The following is a 22,027-nucleotide window of genomic DNA, read 5'->3' as shown; positions in this document are numbered from 1 at the left end:
AGGTTATATTCATTCTATTTACCAGTCATGTTACCAGGGTTACAGGTTCTATTCATTCTATTTACCAGTCATGTTACCAGGGTTACAGGTTCTATTCATTCTATTTACCAGTCATATTACCAGGGTTAGAGGCTCTATTCATTCTATTTACCAGGGTTAGAGGTTCTATTCATTCTATTTACCAGTCATATTACCAGGGTTAGAGGTTATATTCATTCTATTTACCAGGGTTAGAGGTTATATTCATTCTATTTACCAGTCATATTACCAGGGTTACAGGTTCTATTCATTCTATTTACCAGTCATATTACCAGGGTTAGAGGTTCTATTCATTCTATTTACCAGTCATATTACCAGGGTTAGAGGTTCTATTCATTCTATTTACCAGTCATATTACCAGGGTTACAGGTTCTATTCATTCTATTTACCAGGGTTACAGGTTCTATTCATTCTATTTACCAGTCATATTACCAGGGTTACAGGTTCTATTCATTCTATTTACCAGGGTTACAGGTTCTATTCATTCTATTTACCAGTCATATTACCAGGGTTAGAGGTTCTATTCATTCTATTTACCAGTCATATTACCAGGGTTAGAGGTTCTATTCATTCTATTTACCAGTCATATTACCAGGGTTACAGGTTCTATTCATTCTATTTACCAGTCATATTACCAGGGTTACAGGTTCTATTCATTCTATTTACCAGTCATATTACCAGGGTTACAGGTTCTATTCATTCTATTTACCAGGGTTACAGGTTCTATTCATTCTATTTACCAGTCATATTACCAGGGTTAGAGGTTCTATTCATTCTATTTACCAGTCATATTACCAGGGTTAGAGGTTCTATTCATTCTATTTACCAGTCATATTACCAGGGTTAGAGGTTCTATTCATTCTATTTACCAGTCATATTACCAGGGTTAGAGGTTCTATTCATTCTATTTACCAGTCATGTTACCAGGGTTAGAGGTTCTATTCATTCTATTTACCAGTCATATTACCAGGGTTACAGGTTCTATTCATTATATTTACCAGTCATGTTACCAGGGTTAGAGGTTATATTCATTATATTTACCAGTCATATTACCAGGGTTAGAGGTTCTATTCATTCTATTTACCAGTCATATTACCAGGGTTACAGGTTCTATTCATTCTATTTACCAGGGTTACAGGTTCTATTCATTCTATTTACCAGTCATATTACCATGGTTACAGGTTCTATTCATTCTATTTACCAGGGTTACAGGTTCTATTCATTATATTTACCAGTCATATTACCAGGGTTAGAGGTTCTATTCATTCTATTTACCAGGGTTAGAGGTTCTATTCATTCTATTTACCAGTCATATTACCAGGGTTACAGGTTCTATTCATTCTATTTACCAGTCATATTACCAGGGTTAGAGGTTCTATTAATTCTATTTACCAGTCATGTTACCAGGGTTACAGGTTCTATTCATTCTATTTACCAGGGTTACAGGCTCTATTCATTCTATTTACCAGTCATATTACCAGGGTTAGAGGTTCTATTCATTCTATTTACCAGTCATGTTACCAGGGTTACAGGTTCTATTCATTCTATTTACCAGGGTTACAGGCTCTATTCATTCTATTTACCAGTCATATTACCAGGGTTAGAGGTTCTATTCATTATATTTACCAGTCATGTTACCAGGGTTAGAGGTTATATTCATTCTATTTACCAGGGTTAGAGGTTATATTCATTCTATGTACCAGTCATATTACCAGGGTTAGAGGTTCTATTCATTCTATTTACCAGTCATATTACCAGGGTTAGAGGTTCTATTCATTCTATTTACCAGTCATGTTACCAGGGTTAGAGGTTCTATTCATTCTATTTACCAGTCATATTACCAGGGTTAGAGGATCTATTCATTCTATTTACCAGGGTTACAGGTTCTATTCATTCTATTTACCAGTCATATTACCAGGGTTAGAGGTTCTATTCATTCTATTTACCAGTCATGTTAGCAGGGTTAGAGGTTCTATTCATTCTATTTACCAGTCATGTTACCAGGGTTAGAGGTTCTATTCATTCTATTTACCAGGGTTAGAGGTTCTATTCATTCTATTTACCAGGGTTAGAGGTTCTATTCACTATTTACCAGTCATATTACCAGGGTTAGAGGTTCTATTCATTCTATTTACCAGGGTTACAGGTTATATTCACTATTTACCAGTCATATTACCAGGGTTACAGGTTCTATTCATTCTATTTACCAGTCATATTACCAGGGTTAGAGGTTCTATTCATTCTATTTACCAGTCATATTACCAGGGTTAGAGGTTCTATTCATTCTATTTACCAGTCATATTACCAGGGTTACAGGTTCTATTTATTCTATTTACCAGGGTTACAGGTTCTATTTATTCTATTTACCAGTCATATTACCAGGGTTACAGGTTCTATTCATTCTATTTACCAGGGTTACAGGTTCTATTCATTCTATTTACCAGGGTTAGAGGTTCTATTCATTCTATTTACCAGGGTTAGAGGTTCTATTCATTGTACTTACCAGTCATGTTACCAGGGTTAGAGGTTATATTCATTCTATTTACCAGGGTTACAGGTTCTATTCATTCTATTTACCAGTCATGTTACCAGGGTTAGAGGTTATATTCATTCTATTTACCAGGGTTAGAGGTTATATTCATTCTATTTACCAGTCATATTACCAGGGTTACAGGTTCTATTCATTCTATTTACCAGTCATGTTACCAGGGTTACAGGTTCTATTCATTCTATTTACCAGTCATGTTACCAGGGTTACAGGTTCTATTCATTCTATTTACCAGGGTTACAGGTTCTATTCATTCTATTTACCAGTCATATTACCAGGGTTACAGGTTCTATTCATTCTATTTACCAGTCATGTTACCAGGGTTACAGGTTCTATTCATTCTATTTACCAGTCATGTTACCAGGGTTAGAGGTTCTATTCATTCTATTTACCAGGGTTACAGGTTCTATTCATTCTATTTACCAGTCATGTTACCAGGGTTAGAGGTTATATTCATTCTATTTACCAGGGTTAGAGGTTCTATTCATTCTATTTACCAGTCATATTACCAGGGTTAGAGGTTATATTCATTCTATTTACCAGGGTTAGAGGTTCTATTCATTCTATTTACCAGTCATATTACCAGGGTTACAGGTTCTATTCATTCTATTTACCAGTCATATTACCAGGGTTAGAGGTTATATTCATTCTATTTACCAGTCATGTTACCGGGTTAGAGGTTCTATTCATTCTATTTACCAGTCATGTTACCAGGGTTACAGGTTCCTGTTCAATTCATTTATTTTTCTGTGTACTGCTGCTACAGGGAGGGGGGCATTAGCTAGGCAACCGAAGACAAGGAGCAACAAAGTTTCATCACGTTGTTAAGAGTACATGTAGCCACAGAAACAAACTCAACTACACAAATGTCGGACCACCCTGTCTTCAGTCAGTCATTCGTTCTACACAAAAACACTTATTGTCCATTCCTAGTTACCGCTACCATATACCATATATTTTATGGCTCCAGAGAAGTAGCTGGACTTGGACTGAAACCTTTTGTATTGATTTAAAACATGTCGTTATCACAGTAGATGTGTGAGTCATCATACTGCTACTGCTACTATCCTCTCTTCCTCCACCCACTTATTCATCCTCTCCCTCTTCCTGTCTCTCTCACTCTCTCTCACTTTGCTAAATCTGGTGCAATGCATAATTTCTCTGTTTACTGAGACTTACAGTACCAGTCAAAAGTTTGGACACACCTACTCATTTCAGGGTTTTTCTTTATTTTTACTATTTTCTACATTGTAGAATAATAGTGAAGACATCAAAATTATGAAATAACACACATGGATTTAGGTAGTAACCAAAAAAGAGCTAAACAAATCAAAATATATTTTAGTAGCCACCCTTTGCCTTGACAGTTTTGAACACTCTTCGCATTCTCTCAACCAGCTTCACCTGGAATGCTTTTCCAACCGTCTTGAAGGAGTTCCCACATATGCTGAGCACTTGTTGGCTGATTTTTCTCCACTCTGTGGTCCAACTCATCCCAAACCACCACAATTGGGTTGAGGTCGGGTGATTGTGAAGGCCAGGTCATCTGATGCAGAGCTCCATCACTCTCCTTCTTGGTCAAACAGCCCTTACACAGCCTGGAAGTGTGTTTTGGGTCATTGTCCTGTTGAAAAACAAATGATAGCCCCACTATGCGCAAACCAGATGTGATGGCGTATCGCTGGAGAATGCTGTGGTAGCCATGCTGGTTAAGTGTGCCTTGAATCCCAGCCGGCGACCCAGAAAAACGACTTCGTAAAAGAGGGAAACATAGCGGTCTTCTGGTCAGACTCCGGAGACGGGCACATCGTGCACCACTCCCTAGCATTCTTCTCGCCAATGTCCAGTCTCTTGACAACAAGGTTGATGAAATCCGAGCAAGGGTAGCATTCCAGAGGGACATCAGAGACTGTAACGTTCTTTGCTTCACAGAAACATGGCTCACTGGAGCGACGCTATCGGAGTCGGTGCAGCCAGCTGGTTTCTCCACGCATCGCGCCGACAGAAACAAACATCTTTCTGGTAAGAAGAGGGGCGGGGGCGTATGCCTTATGGCTAATGAGACGTGGTGTGGTCACAAAAGCATACAGGAACTCAAGTCCTTCTGTTCACCTGATTTAGAATTCCTCACAATCAAATGTCGACTGCATTATCTACCAAGGGAATTCTCTTCGATTATAATCACAGCCATATATATTCCCCCAAGCAGACACATCGATGGCTCTGAACGAACTTTATTTGACTCTTTGCAAACTGGAATCCATACATCCTGAGGCTGCATTCATTGTAGATGGGGATTTTAACAAGGCTAATCTGAAAACAAGACTCCCTAAATTGTATCAGCATATCGATTGCACAACGAGGGCTGGCAAAACCTTGGATCACTGCTATTCTAACTTCCGCGACGCATATAAGGCCCTGCCCCGCCCTCCTTTCGGAAAAGCTGACCACGACTCCATTTTGTTGATCCCTGCCTACAGACAGAAACTAAAACAAGAAGCTCCCACGCTGAGGTCTGTCCAACGCTGGTCAGACCAATCTGATTCCACACTCCAAGACTGCTTCCATCACGTGGACTGGGATATGTTTCGTATTGCGTCAGACAACAACAATGACGAAATACGCTGATTCGGTGTGCGAGTTCATTAGAACGTGCGTTGAAGATGTCGTTCCCATAGCAACGATTAAAACATTCCCAAACCAGAAACCGTGGATTGATGGCAGCATTCGCGTGAAACTGAAAGCCCGAACCACTGCTTTTAACCAGGGCAAGGTGACTGGTAACATGACCGAATACAAACAGTGTTGCTATTCCCTCCGCAAGGCAATCAAACAAGCTAAGCGACAGTATAGAGACAAAGTAGAATCTCAATTCAACGGCTCAGACACAAGAGGCATGTGGCAGGGTCTACAGTCAATCACGGACTACAGGAAGAAACCCAGCCACGTCACGGACCAGGATGTCTTGCTCCCAGGCAGACTAAATAACTTTTTTGCCCGCTTTGAGGACAATACAGTGCCACTGACACGGCCTGCAACCAAAACATGCGGACTCTCCTTCACTGCAGCCGAGGTGAGTAAAACATTTAAACGTGTTAACCCTCGCAAGGCTGCAGGCCCAGACGGCCTCCCCAGCCGCGCCCTCAGAGCATGCGCAGACCCGCTGGCCGGTGTGTTTACGGACATATTCAATCAATCCCTATCCCAGTCTGCTGTTCCCACATGCTTCAAGAGGGCCACCATTGTTCCTGTTCCCAAGAAAGCTAAGGTAACTGAGCTAAACGACTACCACCCCGTAGCACTCACTTTCGTCATCATGAAGTGCTTTGAGAGACTAGTCAAGGACCATATCACCTCCACCCTACCTGACACCCTAGACCCACTCCAATTTGCTTACCTCCCAAATAGGTCCACAGACGATGCAATCTCAACCACACTGCACACTGCCCTAACCCACCTGGACAAGAGGAATACCTATGTGAGAATGCTGTTCATCGACTACAGCTCGGCATTTAACACCATAGTACCCTCCAAGCTCGTCATCAAGCTCGAGACCCTGGGTCTTGACCCCGCCCTGTGCAACTGGGTACTGGACTTCCTGACGGGCCACCCCCAGGTGGTGAGGGTAGGCAACAACATCTCCACCCCGCTGATCTTCAACACTGGGGCCCCACAAGGGTGCGTTCTGAGCCCTAACCTGTACTCCCTGTTCACCCACGACTGCGTGGCCACGCACGCCTCCAACTCAATCATCAAGTTTGCGGACGACACAACAGTGGTAGGCTTGATTACCAACACTGACGAGACGGCCTACAGGGAGGAGGTGAGGGCCCTCGGAGTGTGGTGTCAGGAAAAATAACCTCACACTCAACGTCAACAAAACTAAGGACATGATTATGGACTTCAGGAAACAGCAGAGGGAACACCCCCCTATCCACATCGATGGAACAGTAGTGGAGAGAGAGCAAGTTTTAAGTTCCTCGGCATACACATCACAGACAAACTGAATTGGTCCACCCACACGGACAGCATCGTGAAGAAGGCGCAGCAGCGCCTCTTCAACCTCAGGAGGCTGAAGAAATTTGGCTTGTCACCAAAAGCACTCACAAACTTCTACAGATGCACAATCGAGAGCATCCTGGCAGGCTGTATCACCGCCTGGTACGGCAACTGCTCCGCCCACAACCGTAAGGCTCTCCAGAGGGTAGTGAGGTCTGCACAACGCATCACCGGGGCAAACTACCTGCCCTCCAGGACACCTACACCACCCGATGTTACAGGAAGGCCATAAAGATCATCAAGGACAACAACCACCCGAGCCACTGCCTGTTCACCCCGCTATCATCCAGAAGGCGAGGTCAGTACAGGTGCATCAAAGCTGGGACCGAGAGACTGAAAACAGCTTCTATCTCAAGGCCATCAGACTGGCAAACAGACCACTAACATTGAGTGGCTGCTGCCAACACACTGACTCAACTCCAGCCACTTTAATAATGGGAATTGATGGAAAATTATGTAAAATATATCACTAGCCACTTTAAACAATGCTACCTAATATAATGTTTACATACCCTACATTATTCATCTCATATGTATACGTATATACTGTACTCTATATCATCTACTGCATCTTTATGTAATACATGTATCACTAGCCACTTTAACTATGCCACTTTGTTTACATACTCATCTCATATGTATATACTGTACTCGATACCATCTACTGTATCTTGCCTATGCCGCTCTGTACCATCACTCATTCATATATCTTTATGTACATATTCTTTATCCCCTTACACTTGTGTATATAAGACAGTAGTTTTGGAATTGTTAGTTAGATTACTTGTTGGCTATTACTGCATTGTCGGAACTAGAAGCACAAGCATTTCGCTACACTCGCATTAACATCTGCTAACCATGTGTATGTGACAAATAAAATTTGATTTGATTTGATTGGATTTGAATCCTAAATAAATCACTGACAGTGTCACCAGCAAAGCACCCACACAACATCACACCTCCTCCTCCATGCTTCATGATGGGAACCATACATTCTGAGATCATCTGTTCACCTACTCTGCATCTCACAAAGACAGGGCGGTTAGAACCAAAATCTCACATTTGGACTCTTCAGACTAAAGGACAGATTTCCACTGGTCTAATGTCGTTGCTTGTGTTTCTTGGCCCAAGCAAGTCTCTTCTTCTTTATTGGTGTCCTTTAGTAGTGGTTTATTTTCAGCAATTCAACCATGAAGGCCTGATTCACGCAGTCTCCTCTGAACAGTTGATGTTGATGTTCAAGGCTGTTACTTGAACACTCAAACATTTATTTGGGCTGCATTTCTGAGGCTGGTAAATCTAATGAACTTATCCTCTGTAGCAGAGGTAACTCTGGGTCTTCCTTTCCTGTGGCGGCCCTCAGAGCCAGTTTCATCATAGCGCTTGATGGTTTTTGCAACTGTACTTGAGGAAACTTTCAAAGTTCTTGAAATTATCCGCATTGACTGACCTTCATGTCTTAAGTAATGATAGACTGTCGTTTCTCTTTAAGCTGTTCTTGCCATAATATGGACTTGGTCTTTTACCAAATATGGCTATCTTCTGTATACCACCCCTACCTTATCACAACACAACTGATTGGCTCAAACGCATTAAGGACGACAGAATTCTACAAAATAAATGTTAACAAGGCACACCTGTTAATTGAAATGCATTCCAGGTGACTACCTCATGAAGCTGGTTGAGAGAATGCCACGAGTGTGCAAAGCTGTCATCAAAGCAAAAGGTGGCTACGTTAAATAATATCAAATATCAAATGTATTTTGATTTGTTTAACACTTTTTTGGTTACTACATGATTCCATATGTGTTAATTCATAGTTATGATGTCTTCACTATTATTCTACAATGTAGAAAATAGAACAAATAAGGAATCACACTTGAATGAGTAGGTGTGTCCAGTAGGTGTGTCCAAACTGTTGACTGGTACTGTATGTTCCTGTTGTACATTGTCCAAATAAATAAATAAATAATAATACAGAGACTGATGTTTGTAGTTCTGATGTCTGTGCTTGTAGTCCTCTGATGTCTGTATGTGTAGTTCTCATATGTCTGTACTTGTAGTCCTCTGATGTCTGTACTTGTAGTCCTCTGATGTCTGTACTTGTAGTCCTCTGATGTCTGTACTTGTAGTCCTCTGATGTCTGTACTTGTAGTCCTCTGATGTCTGTGCTTGTTGTCCTCTGATGTCTGTACTTGTTGTCCTCTGATGTCTGTACTTGTTGTCCTCTGATGTCTGTACTTGTTGTCCTCTGATGTCTGTACTTGTTGTCCTCTGATGTCTGTACTTGTTGTCCTCTGATGTCTGTACTTCTAGCACTGACTTTGGCAGTAGTTTGTAAAGGAGCCAAAAGATCAATGCTGTGGTTAGTTTCCTTCCAGAGGTCAGCAAGTTTTATATTAGGCTAATTGATCCTAAATTCTGCCTAATGCAAAATCACTAAATTATCAAGATTTGTCTAATTGCCTCAATTGGTTTAATCCTTCTCCATTAACATGGAAATTCAACAATCCTTATTCATCTGCATAATTTACTACCGAGCCTAAATGGGTCCCGTAGAGTATGACAGAAATACTAGCAGAAGCATTAAATGATCTGACAAAGGAGATGGTTCCAGAACCTGTCAGCAATAAACAAACTCAATAAATGATCTGACAAAGGAGATGGTTCCAGAACCTGTCAGCAATTAACATTCTGAAAGCAAATGGATGGATTGCCTCTGTATACTGGCAGCTGCAGATTCCGTCTCCAGCTAACCTTTATATCGTTAGCCTCCATCACCAGCCCTGGTGCTAAACCCCACTATAAAACTAACTTTCCCCAAAACCCTATGTCCAAGTAACACTTCCTCCAATGTCTCCAGAAAGGGGAGATTCCTTAACGTGGGTCCATGCCTGCTAGTGCTCTTGCCAAATCTGTTGATGTTATTGGCATGGCAATTCGTGACAAGGAGTTAGCATGATAGCACGACCAGACTGGCACTCAGGCTAGATATTCTTGCATTTAACAGTGAAGAGGACTTTGGTGGGAGGGTTATGCTAAGCTAACATATGGAATTGTTTTACAATAGTCATACCAAGGATCATTTAGCTATTTGATTTGAGTTTTAGGAGTTTAAGGTATAATTATTTATTTTGTAAACTCAGCAAAAAAATTATGTCCTCACACTGTCAACTGAGTTCATTTTCAGCAAACTTAACATGTGTAAATATTTGTATGAACATAACAAGATTCAACAACTGAGACATAAACTGAACAAGTTCCACAGACATGATGTGACTAACAGAAATTGAATAATTTGTCCCTGAACAAAGGGGGTCAAAATCAAAAGTAACAGTCAGTATCTGGTGTGGCCACCAGCTGCATTGAGTACTGCAGTGCATCTCCTCCTCATGGACTGCATCATATTTGCCAGTTCTTGCTGTGAGATGTTACCCCACTCTTCCACCAAGGCACCTGCAAGTTCCCGGACATTTCTGGGGGAATGGCCCTAGTCCTCACCCTCCGATCCAACAGGTCCCAGACGTCCTCAAAAGGATTGAGATCCAGGCTCTTCGCTGGCCATGGCTGAACACTGACATTCCTGTGACACACCGCCCCAGACCATGATGGACCCTCCACCTCCAAATCGATCCTACTCCAGAGTACAGGCCTCGATGTAATGCTCATTCCTTCAACGATAAACAGAATTCTGACAATCAGACAAAACCATGACTTGTCAGTGAAGAGCACTTTTGCCAGTCCTGTCTGGTCCAGCGATGGTGGGTTTGTGCCCATAGGCGACATTGTTACCGGTGATGTCTGGTGAGGACCTGCCTTACAACAGGCCTACAAGCCCTCAGTCTAGCCTCTCTCAGCCTATTGCGGGCAGTCTGAGCACTGATGGAGGGATTGTGCGTTCCTGGTGTAACTCAGGCAGTTGTTGTTGCCATCCTGTACCTGTCCCGCACATGTGATGTTCGGATGTACCGATCCTGTGCAGGTGTTGTTACACGTGGTCTGCCACTGCGAGGACGATCAGCTGTCCATCCTGTCTCCCTGTAGTGCTGTCTTAGGCGTCTCACAGTACGGACATTGCAATTTATTGCCCTGGCCACATCTGCAATCCTCATGCCTCCTTGCAGCATGCCAAAGGCACATTCACGCAGATGAGCAGGGACCCTGGGCATCTTTCTTTTGCAGTCAGTAGAAAGGCCTCTTTAGTGTCCCAAGTTTTCATAACTGTGACCTTAATTGCCTACCGTCTGTAAGCTGTTAGTGTCTTAACGACCGTTCCACTAGTGCATGTTCATTAATTGTTCATGGAACAAGCAATGGAAACATTGTTTAAACTCTTTACAATGAAGATCTGTGAAGTAATTTGGATTTTTAAGAATTATCTTTGGCCTTACTGCTGTTAGCCCATAGAAACACATTGAATTTGGCCTTATTGCTATTAGCCCATAGAAACACATTGCATTTGGCCCTATTGCTATTAGCCCATAGAAACACATTGAATTTGGCCTTACTGCTATTAGCCCATAGAAACACATTGAATGACTGTTAATCCCCCACAAAAATGTAACTATGTCCTATGTCTGAAGTATTTAAGAAAGGTCAGGATATATATACACCTGGGTCCTGCTGTTTTTCTTTTGTGTGCACTCCAGGGAACTCTTCATATATTACACGTAAGAGGTAATATTTTGATTTATTTTACACAATGGTATCAATTTCAGTGTTTGTCGAGGTTCATCCTTCTGCCATCGGAGTTGCAGTTTCTCATTTCTCCAGTTAATGTACAGTACATACAGCATGGTTCAAAGTGTCCGTGGAGGACCGCCCATTCTCCCATAAAGTTCGTTTTTATAGATCCCAAAGTTTACTTAGAAATGTGCCTAAGCAACATTTATAAACTAGGCCCCAGATCTCTCCAGAGGGGCAGGATGAGATGCTTAGTGAGGCTGAATAATCTCCCCATGGTCCCGGGTATATAGTGAAGTCTACTTCTTGTAAATGACAGACAGAAAACAGACTAATCTACTCACACTAAAGAAGAAGCTCTTCATCTCTTCATCTCCAAACGGCAAAACAAAGACAGGACGTCTTGACGGTTTAGAGTTCTAAATGACCTGATAGGTCCTGCTGTTCATTACAGTAGAGTTCTAAATGACCTGATAGGTCCTGCTGTTCATTACAGTAGTTGTTAAATGGAAGAAAACGGACTGAAACAGGAAGGGAGTGTATGCAAATTGTCAAAGAAGTGCTCATTTTGGTTTTCTGTTGCAAAATGTTTTGCTATGGTGTGCCCTGATGAATATGACACAGATAAAAGTCTATTTATGCTTGATCCAGAAATGCAGTCAGAGGCTCTGTACGGAGTGTGTGATACAACTGTGTAGCACGGGGGAGGCTTGCGGAGGTCAAATCAAGCTCCATACCGCATCACCGTGCAACCCCGAAATTTTGTCATCAAAACTATGACTCTTCAAAGTAGACACTCTTTGCCTTGATAACAGCTTTGCACACTCTTGGCATTCTCTTAACCAGCTTCATGAGGTAGTCACCTGGAATGCATTTTAATTAACACGTGTGCCTTGTTAAAAAGTTAATTTGTGGAATTTCTATCCATCTGAATCCATTTGAGTTGTGTTGTGATAAGGTAGGGGTGGTATACAGAAGATAGGCATATTTGATAAAAGACCAAGTCCATATTATGGCAAGAACAGCTCATATAGGCAAAGAGAAAAGTGCAGTCGCAAAAACCATGAAGCGCTATGTCATGAGTATTACAGTCTGACAGTCTGTAACCAGAATATTAGCCCTGCAGTGAGTATTACAGTCTGACAGTCTAACCAGAATATTAGCCCTGTCGTGAGTATTACAGTCTGACAGTCTGTAACCAGAATATTAGCCCTGCAGTGAGTATTACAGTCTTGTCCGTTGGAAGTGCATTAAGACTAACATAGTATCCATGTGGTTAGTGTCCGCCCTGAAAGTGTGGGTATGACCAGTCTTGTCCATTGGAAGTGCATTAAGACCAACATAGTATCCATGTGGTTAGTGTCTGCCCTGAAAGTGTGGGTATGACCAGTCTTGTCCGTTGGAAGTGCATTAAGACCAACATAGTATCCATGTGGTTAGTGTCTGCCCTGAAAGTGTGGGTATGACCAGTCTTTGATCAAGTCGTAACAAGGACTCTAAAAGCGCCATTTGGCACTCAGAATGAATTAGCTGGATTAGGGGTAAGACCCTGAGACAGACTAGTGTCCTATCCAGAAGGTGTACTTATACGTGCATGAAGCTGTCTCACACCCTACGGTGTGAACCATGACAGGACATGAATTGCTTTACTTACCATACCAGTCAAAAGTTTGGACACACCTACTCATTACAGGGTTTTTATTTATTTGTACTATTTTCTACAACCCAGAATAATAGTGAACACATTAAAACTATGACTCTTCAAAGTAGCCACTCTTTGCCTTGATAACAGCTTTGCACACTCTTGGCATTCTCTTAACCAGCTTCATGAGGTAGTCACCTGGAATGCATTTTAATTAACACGTGTGCCTTGTTAAAAGTTAATTTGTGGAATTTCTACCCATCTGAATGCATTTGAGTTGTGTTGTGATAAGGTAGGGGTGGTATACAGAAGATAGGCATATTTGGTAAAAGACCAAGTCCATATTATGGCAAGAACAGCTCATATAGGCAAAGAGAAAAGTGCACTCGCAAAAACCATGAAGCGCTATGATGAAACTAGCTCTAATGAGGACCCCCACAGGAAAGGAAGACCCAGAGTTACCTCTGCTGCAGAGGACAAGTTCATTAGAGTTACAAGCCTCAGAAATTGCAGCCCAAATAAATGCTTCACAGAGTTCAAGTAACAGACACATCTCAACATCAACTGTTCAGAGGAGACTGTGTGAATCAGGCCTTCATGGTTGAATTGCTGCAAAAAACACTACTAAAGAACTCTGAGAGTTAAATTCTTCAGTCAGTCATATCATTTATTGTCATTACTTGAAGTCAAGAGCAGTTCAGAATCTCCAAATAAAAAATGGCATAAAAGGTTAAATAAACATAAGAAGAGACTTGCTTGGGGCAAGAAAAACTAGCAATGGAATATCAGACCGGTGAAAATCTGTCCTTTAGTCTGATGAGTCCAAATTTAGATTTTTGGTTCCAACCGCTGTGTCTTTGTGAGACGCTGAGTAGGTGAACGGATGATCTCTGCATGTGTGGTTCCCACCGTGAAGCATGGAGGAGGTGTTGTGATGATGTGTGGGTGCTTGCTGGTGATACTGTCGTTGATTTATTTAGGATTCAAGGCACACTTAACTAGCATGCCTACCACAGTACTCTGCAGCGATATACCATCCCATCTGGTTTGCGCTTAGTGGGACTATCATTTGTTTTTCAACAGGACAATGACCCCAAACACACCTCCAGGCTGTGTAAGGTCTATTTGACCAATGAGAGTGATGGAGCTCTGCATCAGAGGACCTGGCCTCCACAATCACCCGACCTCAAACCATTTGAGATGGTTTGGGATGAGTTGGACCGCAGAGTGAAGGAAAAAGCAGCCAACAAGTGCTCAGCATATGTGGGAACTCTTTCAAGACTGTTGGAAGAACATTCCTCATGAAGCTGGTTGAGAGAAGGCCAAGGGTGTGCAAAGCTGTCAATAAGGCAAAGGGTGGCTACTTTGAAGAGTCTCAAATATAACATATATTTTGAACACTTTTGGGGCTACTACCTGATTCCATATGTGTTATCTTATAGTTTGGATGTTTTCACTATTATTCTACAATGTAGAAAATAGTACAAATAAAGAAAAACCAATGAAAGAGTAGTTCACTATGTAGCTATGAGCCCTGGTCAGTAGTTCACTATGTAGCTATGAGCCCTGGTCAATAGTTCACTATGTAGCTATGAGCCCTGGTCAGTAGTTCACTATGTAGCTATGGACCCTGGTCAGTCGTTCACTATGTAGCTATGGCCCCTGGTCAGTCGTTCACTATGTAACTATGGGCCCTGGTCAGTCGTTCACTATGTAGATATGGGCCCTGGTCAGTCGTTCACTATGTAGATATGGGCCCTGGTCAGTCGTTCACTATGTAGCTATGGGCCCTGGTCAGTCGTTCACTATGTAGGGAATAGGGTGCCATGTGGGACACATCAAACAACAGACCACTGTTCTAGTTGTTGTTCAATGTTCATTGACATGCAGTAAAAGGCTATTAAAATGCCTAATGAGCAGGTAGTGTTTTGCTGTGCTGTTGAAACATAGCAGGTGGCAGTATATAGCTATTAAAATGCCTCCTGGGATCTCTGTTTGTCTCTACCCGAGCATCATGAGCAGGTACTGGGAGAGAGATCCCAGGGGGTGTAGATCTAACCACTATGTTGCCATGATGCTGGGATAGAGACTGATAGAGAGAGACCCCAGGGTTCCTGCCCCTAGCACTACACAACTAATTCAAATAACTAATCCATCTTCAAGCTTTGATTATTTTATACAGCTGTGTAGTGCTAGTGCAAAAATAAAAGTTGTGTGTGTGTGTGTGTGTGTGTAGATGCTGTGATATTTGTGGGATAGATTGTTTATAGAGTGTGAATTTAGCTGCCCACATTACACAGGACAAGTTGATAAGAAAATACAAACATTTACTCGTCGAGTTGAAATCCCAAAAGCAGCACGAGGAGTGCTGTCCGTGATGCTGAATTAACAAAAGCACACCGTTCCTTCTTCAACTGTCCATGTTTGTACTTTCTAAACTTGAGGGCTCTATTCATACACCACACACGGCAAAGACAATATTATGCTAATATTACATCAGTGGTTAAGCCAACAGACATTATCTGCCTTACCTTACTCTGCCGTTTGAATACGTTCTGGACAACACTGATGACAGGAATCTGAAGCGTTGACGCGATGAATTCCAACTTCACCAGGTCGTCCCTGGTCTGAGGGAAAGCCATCATAGCAGAAACTCCTTGGACTATAACAGTATGACAAATACTCTGCAGAAACGACATGGGGTCTTCACAGACCGGGGTAGAGGAGGAGAACGTGGGTAATTCCCCGAGCCCCGCGTCCACAGCCATCACTACCTCCAGAGAGAGGTTATATGGTAACAGACCGGCCATGCGATTCAACGTCTCCGTGGCCAATAGGATCGAGTCCCTCGGCATGAACACACTTCTCTCACTCTCGTTCTGTTTGTACATGTTCTTACTTTTACCCCCCATTTCCTTGTGTTGGCTGTTCATCGACGCCCTAGTCCCTAGGCTGTGTAAATCGTGTTCATTGACACTTTTGGTAATATTTTCCAACTGTCTTTCCACTGCTTCCCTCGTTCCGCCGTGTATATCCCATTCATCAACCGGGACAGGGGCTTCTTTACCGCCTCTGAAGGTGGAAACGTGGCTGAAGAGCCGCGGCTGCAGTTGCAGGGCCCCCACGCGCACCGTGTGCCCAATCCGATTGAGGATTTGACAAGGCTGCGGGTGGGAGAGACACTGGAATCAGAACGCACAACAGCAAGGTGCATGGTGCGAGCAACGGGAGAAGCACAAACCGGACAAACGCAAACCAAATCCCGAGCCCCGTCATCACGCAACAGGGACCTCCGACCACACCAAAAACGGATCTCCACTCGTTCCCCTGCCCCTCTTGATGTCCCAGCGCAGCACCGGTTAGATCTCTCCGTCTCCCATGTAATGATCTCGGTCAGACACCAACAGGAGGGAGCGCGGCCATAACTCACGCACACACAAATATTGGCCAAACCTGCAGCTTTTCAACTAAAAATATTATAAATAAATGCATTTATATAAGAAAATGATTGAGTTTCCGTTTGGTTTGCAGGTCAATGAAAAATAACATTAAGAAAAACAATGCAGATTTGGGAATGATCAACACGTCGTTACAGTTTGGGTATTATTCATAAGTTATTGTTAGGTTCCATCTCATTTTCTGTTAGTAAAATATGTTAACTTCCAAAAATAAATTCCATTAACATCCATTTGATCTGGAAAAAACATCCGCTATTCTCTTTCTTCTTTCATCCACTAGACACTCTCCAAATGTCTGCTAAAAAAATCCACTAACGCAGGCGCCCGCGGGTTTACCCTTCCTGCCACTTGTACTGAAAAAAAAAACATTTGTCACCGGACAGTTCATGTTTTGGTAAAATTGCAGATGAAAAAAGACAAAACTCCAATTTGGTCTCGTTGACCAGTGACTCTCCCTCGTCAGAAAGCAGTGAGCTTCAAGGAACCAAACGCATAGTGAATTACAATAGTGAATTGTGTGTATGTGTGTGTTTATTTTCCCCTGAGAGCTTTTAAGGGGTTTGGGAAAAAAATAAGGTATCAATATCATTAGCAGTGGTGTGTATTCACGGATGCGAAATGGAATCAGGCTTCCCCAAATTTTGTAACCAATAAATTAATTAAAATTATTACATACTGTATCTTTCAAATCAAATCAAACTTTATTTGTCTCATGTGCCGAATAGAACAAGTGTAGACTTTACCAGTGAAATGCTGACTTACAAGCCCTTAATTAACCAACAATGCAGTTCAAGAAGAGTTTAGAAAATATTTAGTAAAAAGAAAGTAATAATAAAAAAGTAACACAATAAGAAAAACAATAATGAGGTTACATACTTTATGAGGTTTATAGTTGAAGTTGGACGTTTACATACACTTAGGTTGGAGTCATTAAAACTCATTTTTCAACCACTCCACAAATGTCTTGTAAACAAACTATAGTTTTGGCAAGTCGGTTAGGACATTGTCACGCCCTGGTCTTAGTATTTTGTGTTTTCTTTATTTATTTGGTCAGGCCAGGGTGTGACATGGGTTTATTTTGTGGTGTGTTTTTGTATTTTGGAATGGGAGGAGAGGCTTCCAGGCCCTCCTCAGGGAGGACCCAAAGGGACATGGTGGCTACCTCCATCCTCCTGCTATGTTCTCCCTAGGGGCTGACAGGGGGACGTTGTTTTATGCACGTCAGCCCCCATTTTGCAGGCGCTGTATGGCCTACGGCCACATATTCGCTTCGTGCAGCACAAGAAAATGCAGATTTTGTGGATCTGAGGAACACGAGGCGAGGGACTGTGACAAGCCTAAGGTGTGCCACGGGTGTGGCTCGTTAGCACACCTGTGGCGGGGGTGCCCGGCCCGTCAGAGGTCATATGCTTGTGGCGGGGGGAGGGTGGTATCTCTCCACTGCCGCCATCACCAAAGAAGAGAATGAAGAGGAGGGTGCGATTGGCCGACAGTGAGAGGGAGGGGATGGCCAAGAGAGTGATGGGGGTGGGAGAAACCTCTGGGTTGCTGCTGGTTTCCCCAGGCCCTCAACTTCTGTTGGGTGGGGACACACCTAACAAGACTCAAGACTGGGTACAGGAGGAGGTGGGGAGTTTTTTGTTTGGGGACTCAGCCTCCCGATATTTTTCCAAACCAGCTGTAGCACTGGGGATTGGAAGGAGTGTGGGGGTAGACCCAGGGTGCAGGGCACCCCGGAGCCAAACACTATTCCTGCATCCTGGGTTGGTGAGATGGAGGAAGAGGGGGGATGTCGGGAGTATGGATGGTGTTCTCACCGGTAGATATGGAGCAGGGGAGCATCGGGTGAGTCTCCTGTTTTTGTTTTTTTCTGTCTGGGTTTAGAATTTGAGTGTATTACATGTTTTTATTTTATTATTTCATGGGGTCTAATTTTACTTTTGTTAGTTTAAATGTAAGGGGTTTAAGGGATTTTGTTAAGAGGAGGGCGGTTTTTAGTTATTTGGAGGGTGTGGGGTTTGATTTTTGTTTTTTACAGGAGGTTCGCCTGAGGGATGGAGGGATGTTAGTAGGTTTAAGAGGGAGTGGGGCAAGGGGGAGTCGGTTTGGGGTATTGGGGGTGCACTCATCGGGGTAGGGATTTTGTGTGGGCACAGGGAGGTAAAAGTGGAGGATTCTTTTGTGGTAATGCAGGGGAGGGTTATAGGGGTGGATGTCACGATAAGGGATTGTAAATTTAGATTAGTGATGGTGTATGGGCCACAGGTGGTGGCAGACAGGAGGGAGATGGTGGACTGTCTGACGCCCTGTGTGTCACAAATAGGAAATTAGTGACAGGGGGATTTTAATACAGATTTAGGAATAGGGGGATAGCAGTGCAGGCGCCATTACCGGGCTAATGGCTTGCCATGGTCTGGTTGATGGTGGTCTGCACACTACTACCCTCCCCTATGGGTTTAGGTGTGCGGCCGGGAGTCCGCACCTTGGGGGTCTGTCACGCCCTGGTCTTAGTATTTTGTGTTTTCTTTCTTTATTTGGTCAGGCCAGGGTGTGACATGGGTTTATTTTGTGGTGTGTTTTTGTATTGGGGTTTTAGTAGGTATTGGGATTGTGGCTTAGTAGGGTTGTCTGGAAAAGTCTATGGTTGCCTGAGGTGGTTCTAAATCAGAGGCAGGTGATTATCGTTGTCTCTGATTGAGAACCATATTTAGGCAGCCATATTCTTTGAGTGTTTCGTGGGTGATTGTTCCTGTCTCTGTGTTTGTTTGCACCAGATAGGCTGTATAGGTTTTCACGTTACGTTTGTTGTTTTTGTATTGTTCGTTTTTTTTTTCGTCGTCAATAAACATGTATCGAAAATACCACGCTGCATTTTGGTCCGACTCTCCTTCGACGGAAGAAAACCGTAACAGACATCTACTTTGTGCATGACACAAGTCATTTTTCCAACAATTGTTTACAGACAGATTATTTAATGTATCATTTATAATTAATTTATAATTCACTGTATCACAATTCCAGTGAGTCAGAAGTTTACCTACACTAAGCTGACTGTGTCTTTAAACAGCTTGGAATATTTCGGAAAATATTGGCCCCAGTGATGTACTGGGCCGTTCGCACTACCCTCTGTAGCGCCTTACGATCAGATGCCGAGCAGTAGAACCGTGGATGTAGAACCTTTCGAGGATCTGGTGACCCATGCCATAGTGGTCTCCTGAGGGGGAAGAGGTTTTGTCGTGCCCTCTTCAGACTGTCTTGGTATGTTTGGACCATGATAGTTTGTTGGTGATGTGGACACCAAGGAACTTGAAACTCTCGACCCGATCCACTACAGCTCCGTCAATGTTAATGGGGGCCTGTTCAACCTGCCTTTTCCTGTAGCCCACGCTCAGTTCATTAGTCTTGCTCACATTGAGGGAGAGGTTGTTGTCCTGGCACCACACTGCCAGTATTCTGACCACCTCCCTATAGGCCATCTCATCGTTGTCAGTGATCAGGCCTACCACTGTTGTGTCGTCAGCAAACTTAATGATGGTGTTGGAGTCATGTTTGGCCACGCAGTCGTGTGTGAACAGGGTATACAGGAGGGGACTAAGTACACACCCCTGAGGGGCCCCAGTGTTAAGGATCAGCGTGGCAGATGTGTTGTTCCCTACCATAGTGCTTCGTGGGCACTATGGTGTTGAAAGCTGGGCTGTAGTCAATGAATAGCATTCTCACAGAGGTGTTCCTTTTGTCCAGGTGAGAAAGGGGAGTGTGATTGAGATTGCATCATCTGTGGATCTGTTGGGGCGGTATGCGAATTGGAGTGGGTCTAGGGTGTCCAGGAGGATGCTGCTGATGTGAGCCATGACCACCTTTCAATGCACTTCATGGCTACCAATGTAAGTCCCACGGGGTGGTAATCATTTAGGCAGGCTTCCTTCGCTTCCTTGGGCATAGGGACTATGCTGGTCTGCTTGAAACATGTAGGTATTACAAACTCGGTCAGGGAGAGGTTGAAAATGTTAATGAAGACACTTGCCAGTTGTCCTTGCATGCTTTGAGTACACGTCCTTGTAATCCGTCTGGCCCAGAGGCTTTGTGAATCTTGACCTGTTTAAAGGTTTTGTTCACATCGGCTACCGAGAGCATTATCACACAGTCATCCAGAACAGCTGGTGCAGCCATTAATTAATATATTGTGCCACTGGCCTGAGACGATTGAAGTTCAATATGTAGCCAAGATGTAGCCCAGTAGGCTCACATTAACTAGCTAGCTAACTAACATAGCTGGTTCATTGTTGCCCACTTGAGAAAGTTAGGCTAGCAAGAATTTTAGCTAGGTAGCCTATGGCAACAAAAACTAAAAGTGTACTGCATGTCAGAGACATAGACCGTTTTGCCAACATGAAAGAGAGGATACTATTGGTGTCTGCAAGTAGGGTGAGTCAACATTTTTCGATTTCCTTGCACACAAACACACACACAGCCTTGTACAACTAACCAACTAATACAATTCAGTCCGATTCAAAATACTATTTTCCCTAACCCCTAACCCTAACCATTACTCCTAACCCTGACCCTAAACCTAATTCTAACTTTAACCCTAAACCTCCTAGAAATAGCATTTGACCTTGTCGGGACAAACAAAATGTCCCCAGTTTGTTTAGTATTCTTGTGGGGACTTCAAGTGCTACTGATCAGTTGTACTATAAAAAAATAGATGTACTGTACCAGTCAAAGGTTTGGACACACCTACTCATTCCAAGGTTTTACTTTATTTGTACTATTTTCTACATTGTAGAATAATAGAGAAGCCATCAAAACTATTAAATAACACATATGGAATCATGTAGTAAACAAAAGTATAAAACAAATCTAAATATATTTTATATTTGAGATTCTACAAGAAGTCAACATTTGCCTTGATGACAGCTTTGCACACTCTTCCACGGGATGGTTAAGATAATGTAAGCTAATGCGATTAGCATGAGGTTGTAAGTAACAAGAAAATTTCCCAGGACATAGACATATCTGATATTGGCAGAAAGCTTAAATTCTTGTTAATCTAACTGCACTGGTATACCGATTTGAACATTTAAATTATTTTATAGATAAATCTGAGTGAGATTACCCTGATTTAGATAAACCTGACATATGATGCAGATTGATGGAGTAATTAACAGATTCAAGGCACACTTAACCAGTATGGCTACCACAGCTGTAACGGATGTCGTCTGGAGATAGAGAGGAGGGCCAAGGTGCTGCGTGGTAAGTGTTCATGTCTTTTTAATAAACAAACTGAACACTGGAACAAAACAATAAACGATGTGAACAAAACGAAACAGTACCGTGTGGCCCAAACACTCACACTGAAACAAACACCCACAAACCAAAAGTGAAACCCAGGCTACCCAAGTATGATTCTCAATCAGGGACGACAATTGACAGCTGCCTCTGATTGAGAACCATACTAGGCCGAACTCAAAAACCAACATAGAAAAACAAACACAGACTGCCCACCCCAACTCACGCCCTGACCATACTAAAACACAGACAAAAACAAAGTAACTAAGGTCAGAACGTTGCAACAGCATTCTGCAGTGATACGCCATC

The 22,027-nt window shown here is 42.7% G+C and overlaps 1 protein-coding gene across 1 annotated transcript in view; it reads right to left on the bottom strand.

The window, feature by feature from the left end:
• LOC121838685 (glutamate receptor ionotropic, NMDA 3A-like) overlaps positions 1-22,027 on the bottom strand; it is a 120,596-nt gene that overhangs the window by 1,868 nt on the left and 96,701 nt on the right. Inside the window, exon 4 of the mRNA XM_042302049.1 lies at positions 15,503-16,135. Coding sequence (XP_042157983.1) covers positions 15,503-16,135 — 633 coding nt within the window. The remainder of the gene's footprint in view (positions 1-15,502; positions 16,136-22,027) is intronic.

Source organism: Oncorhynchus tshawytscha, linkage group LG20 (assembly GCF_018296145.1).
Source record: "Oncorhynchus tshawytscha isolate Ot180627B linkage group LG20, Otsh_v2.0, whole genome shotgun sequence".
Taxonomy (NCBI): Eukaryota; Metazoa; Chordata; class Actinopteri; order Salmoniformes; family Salmonidae; genus Oncorhynchus; species Oncorhynchus tshawytscha.
This window is presented reverse-complemented; position numbering and strand designations above follow the sequence as displayed.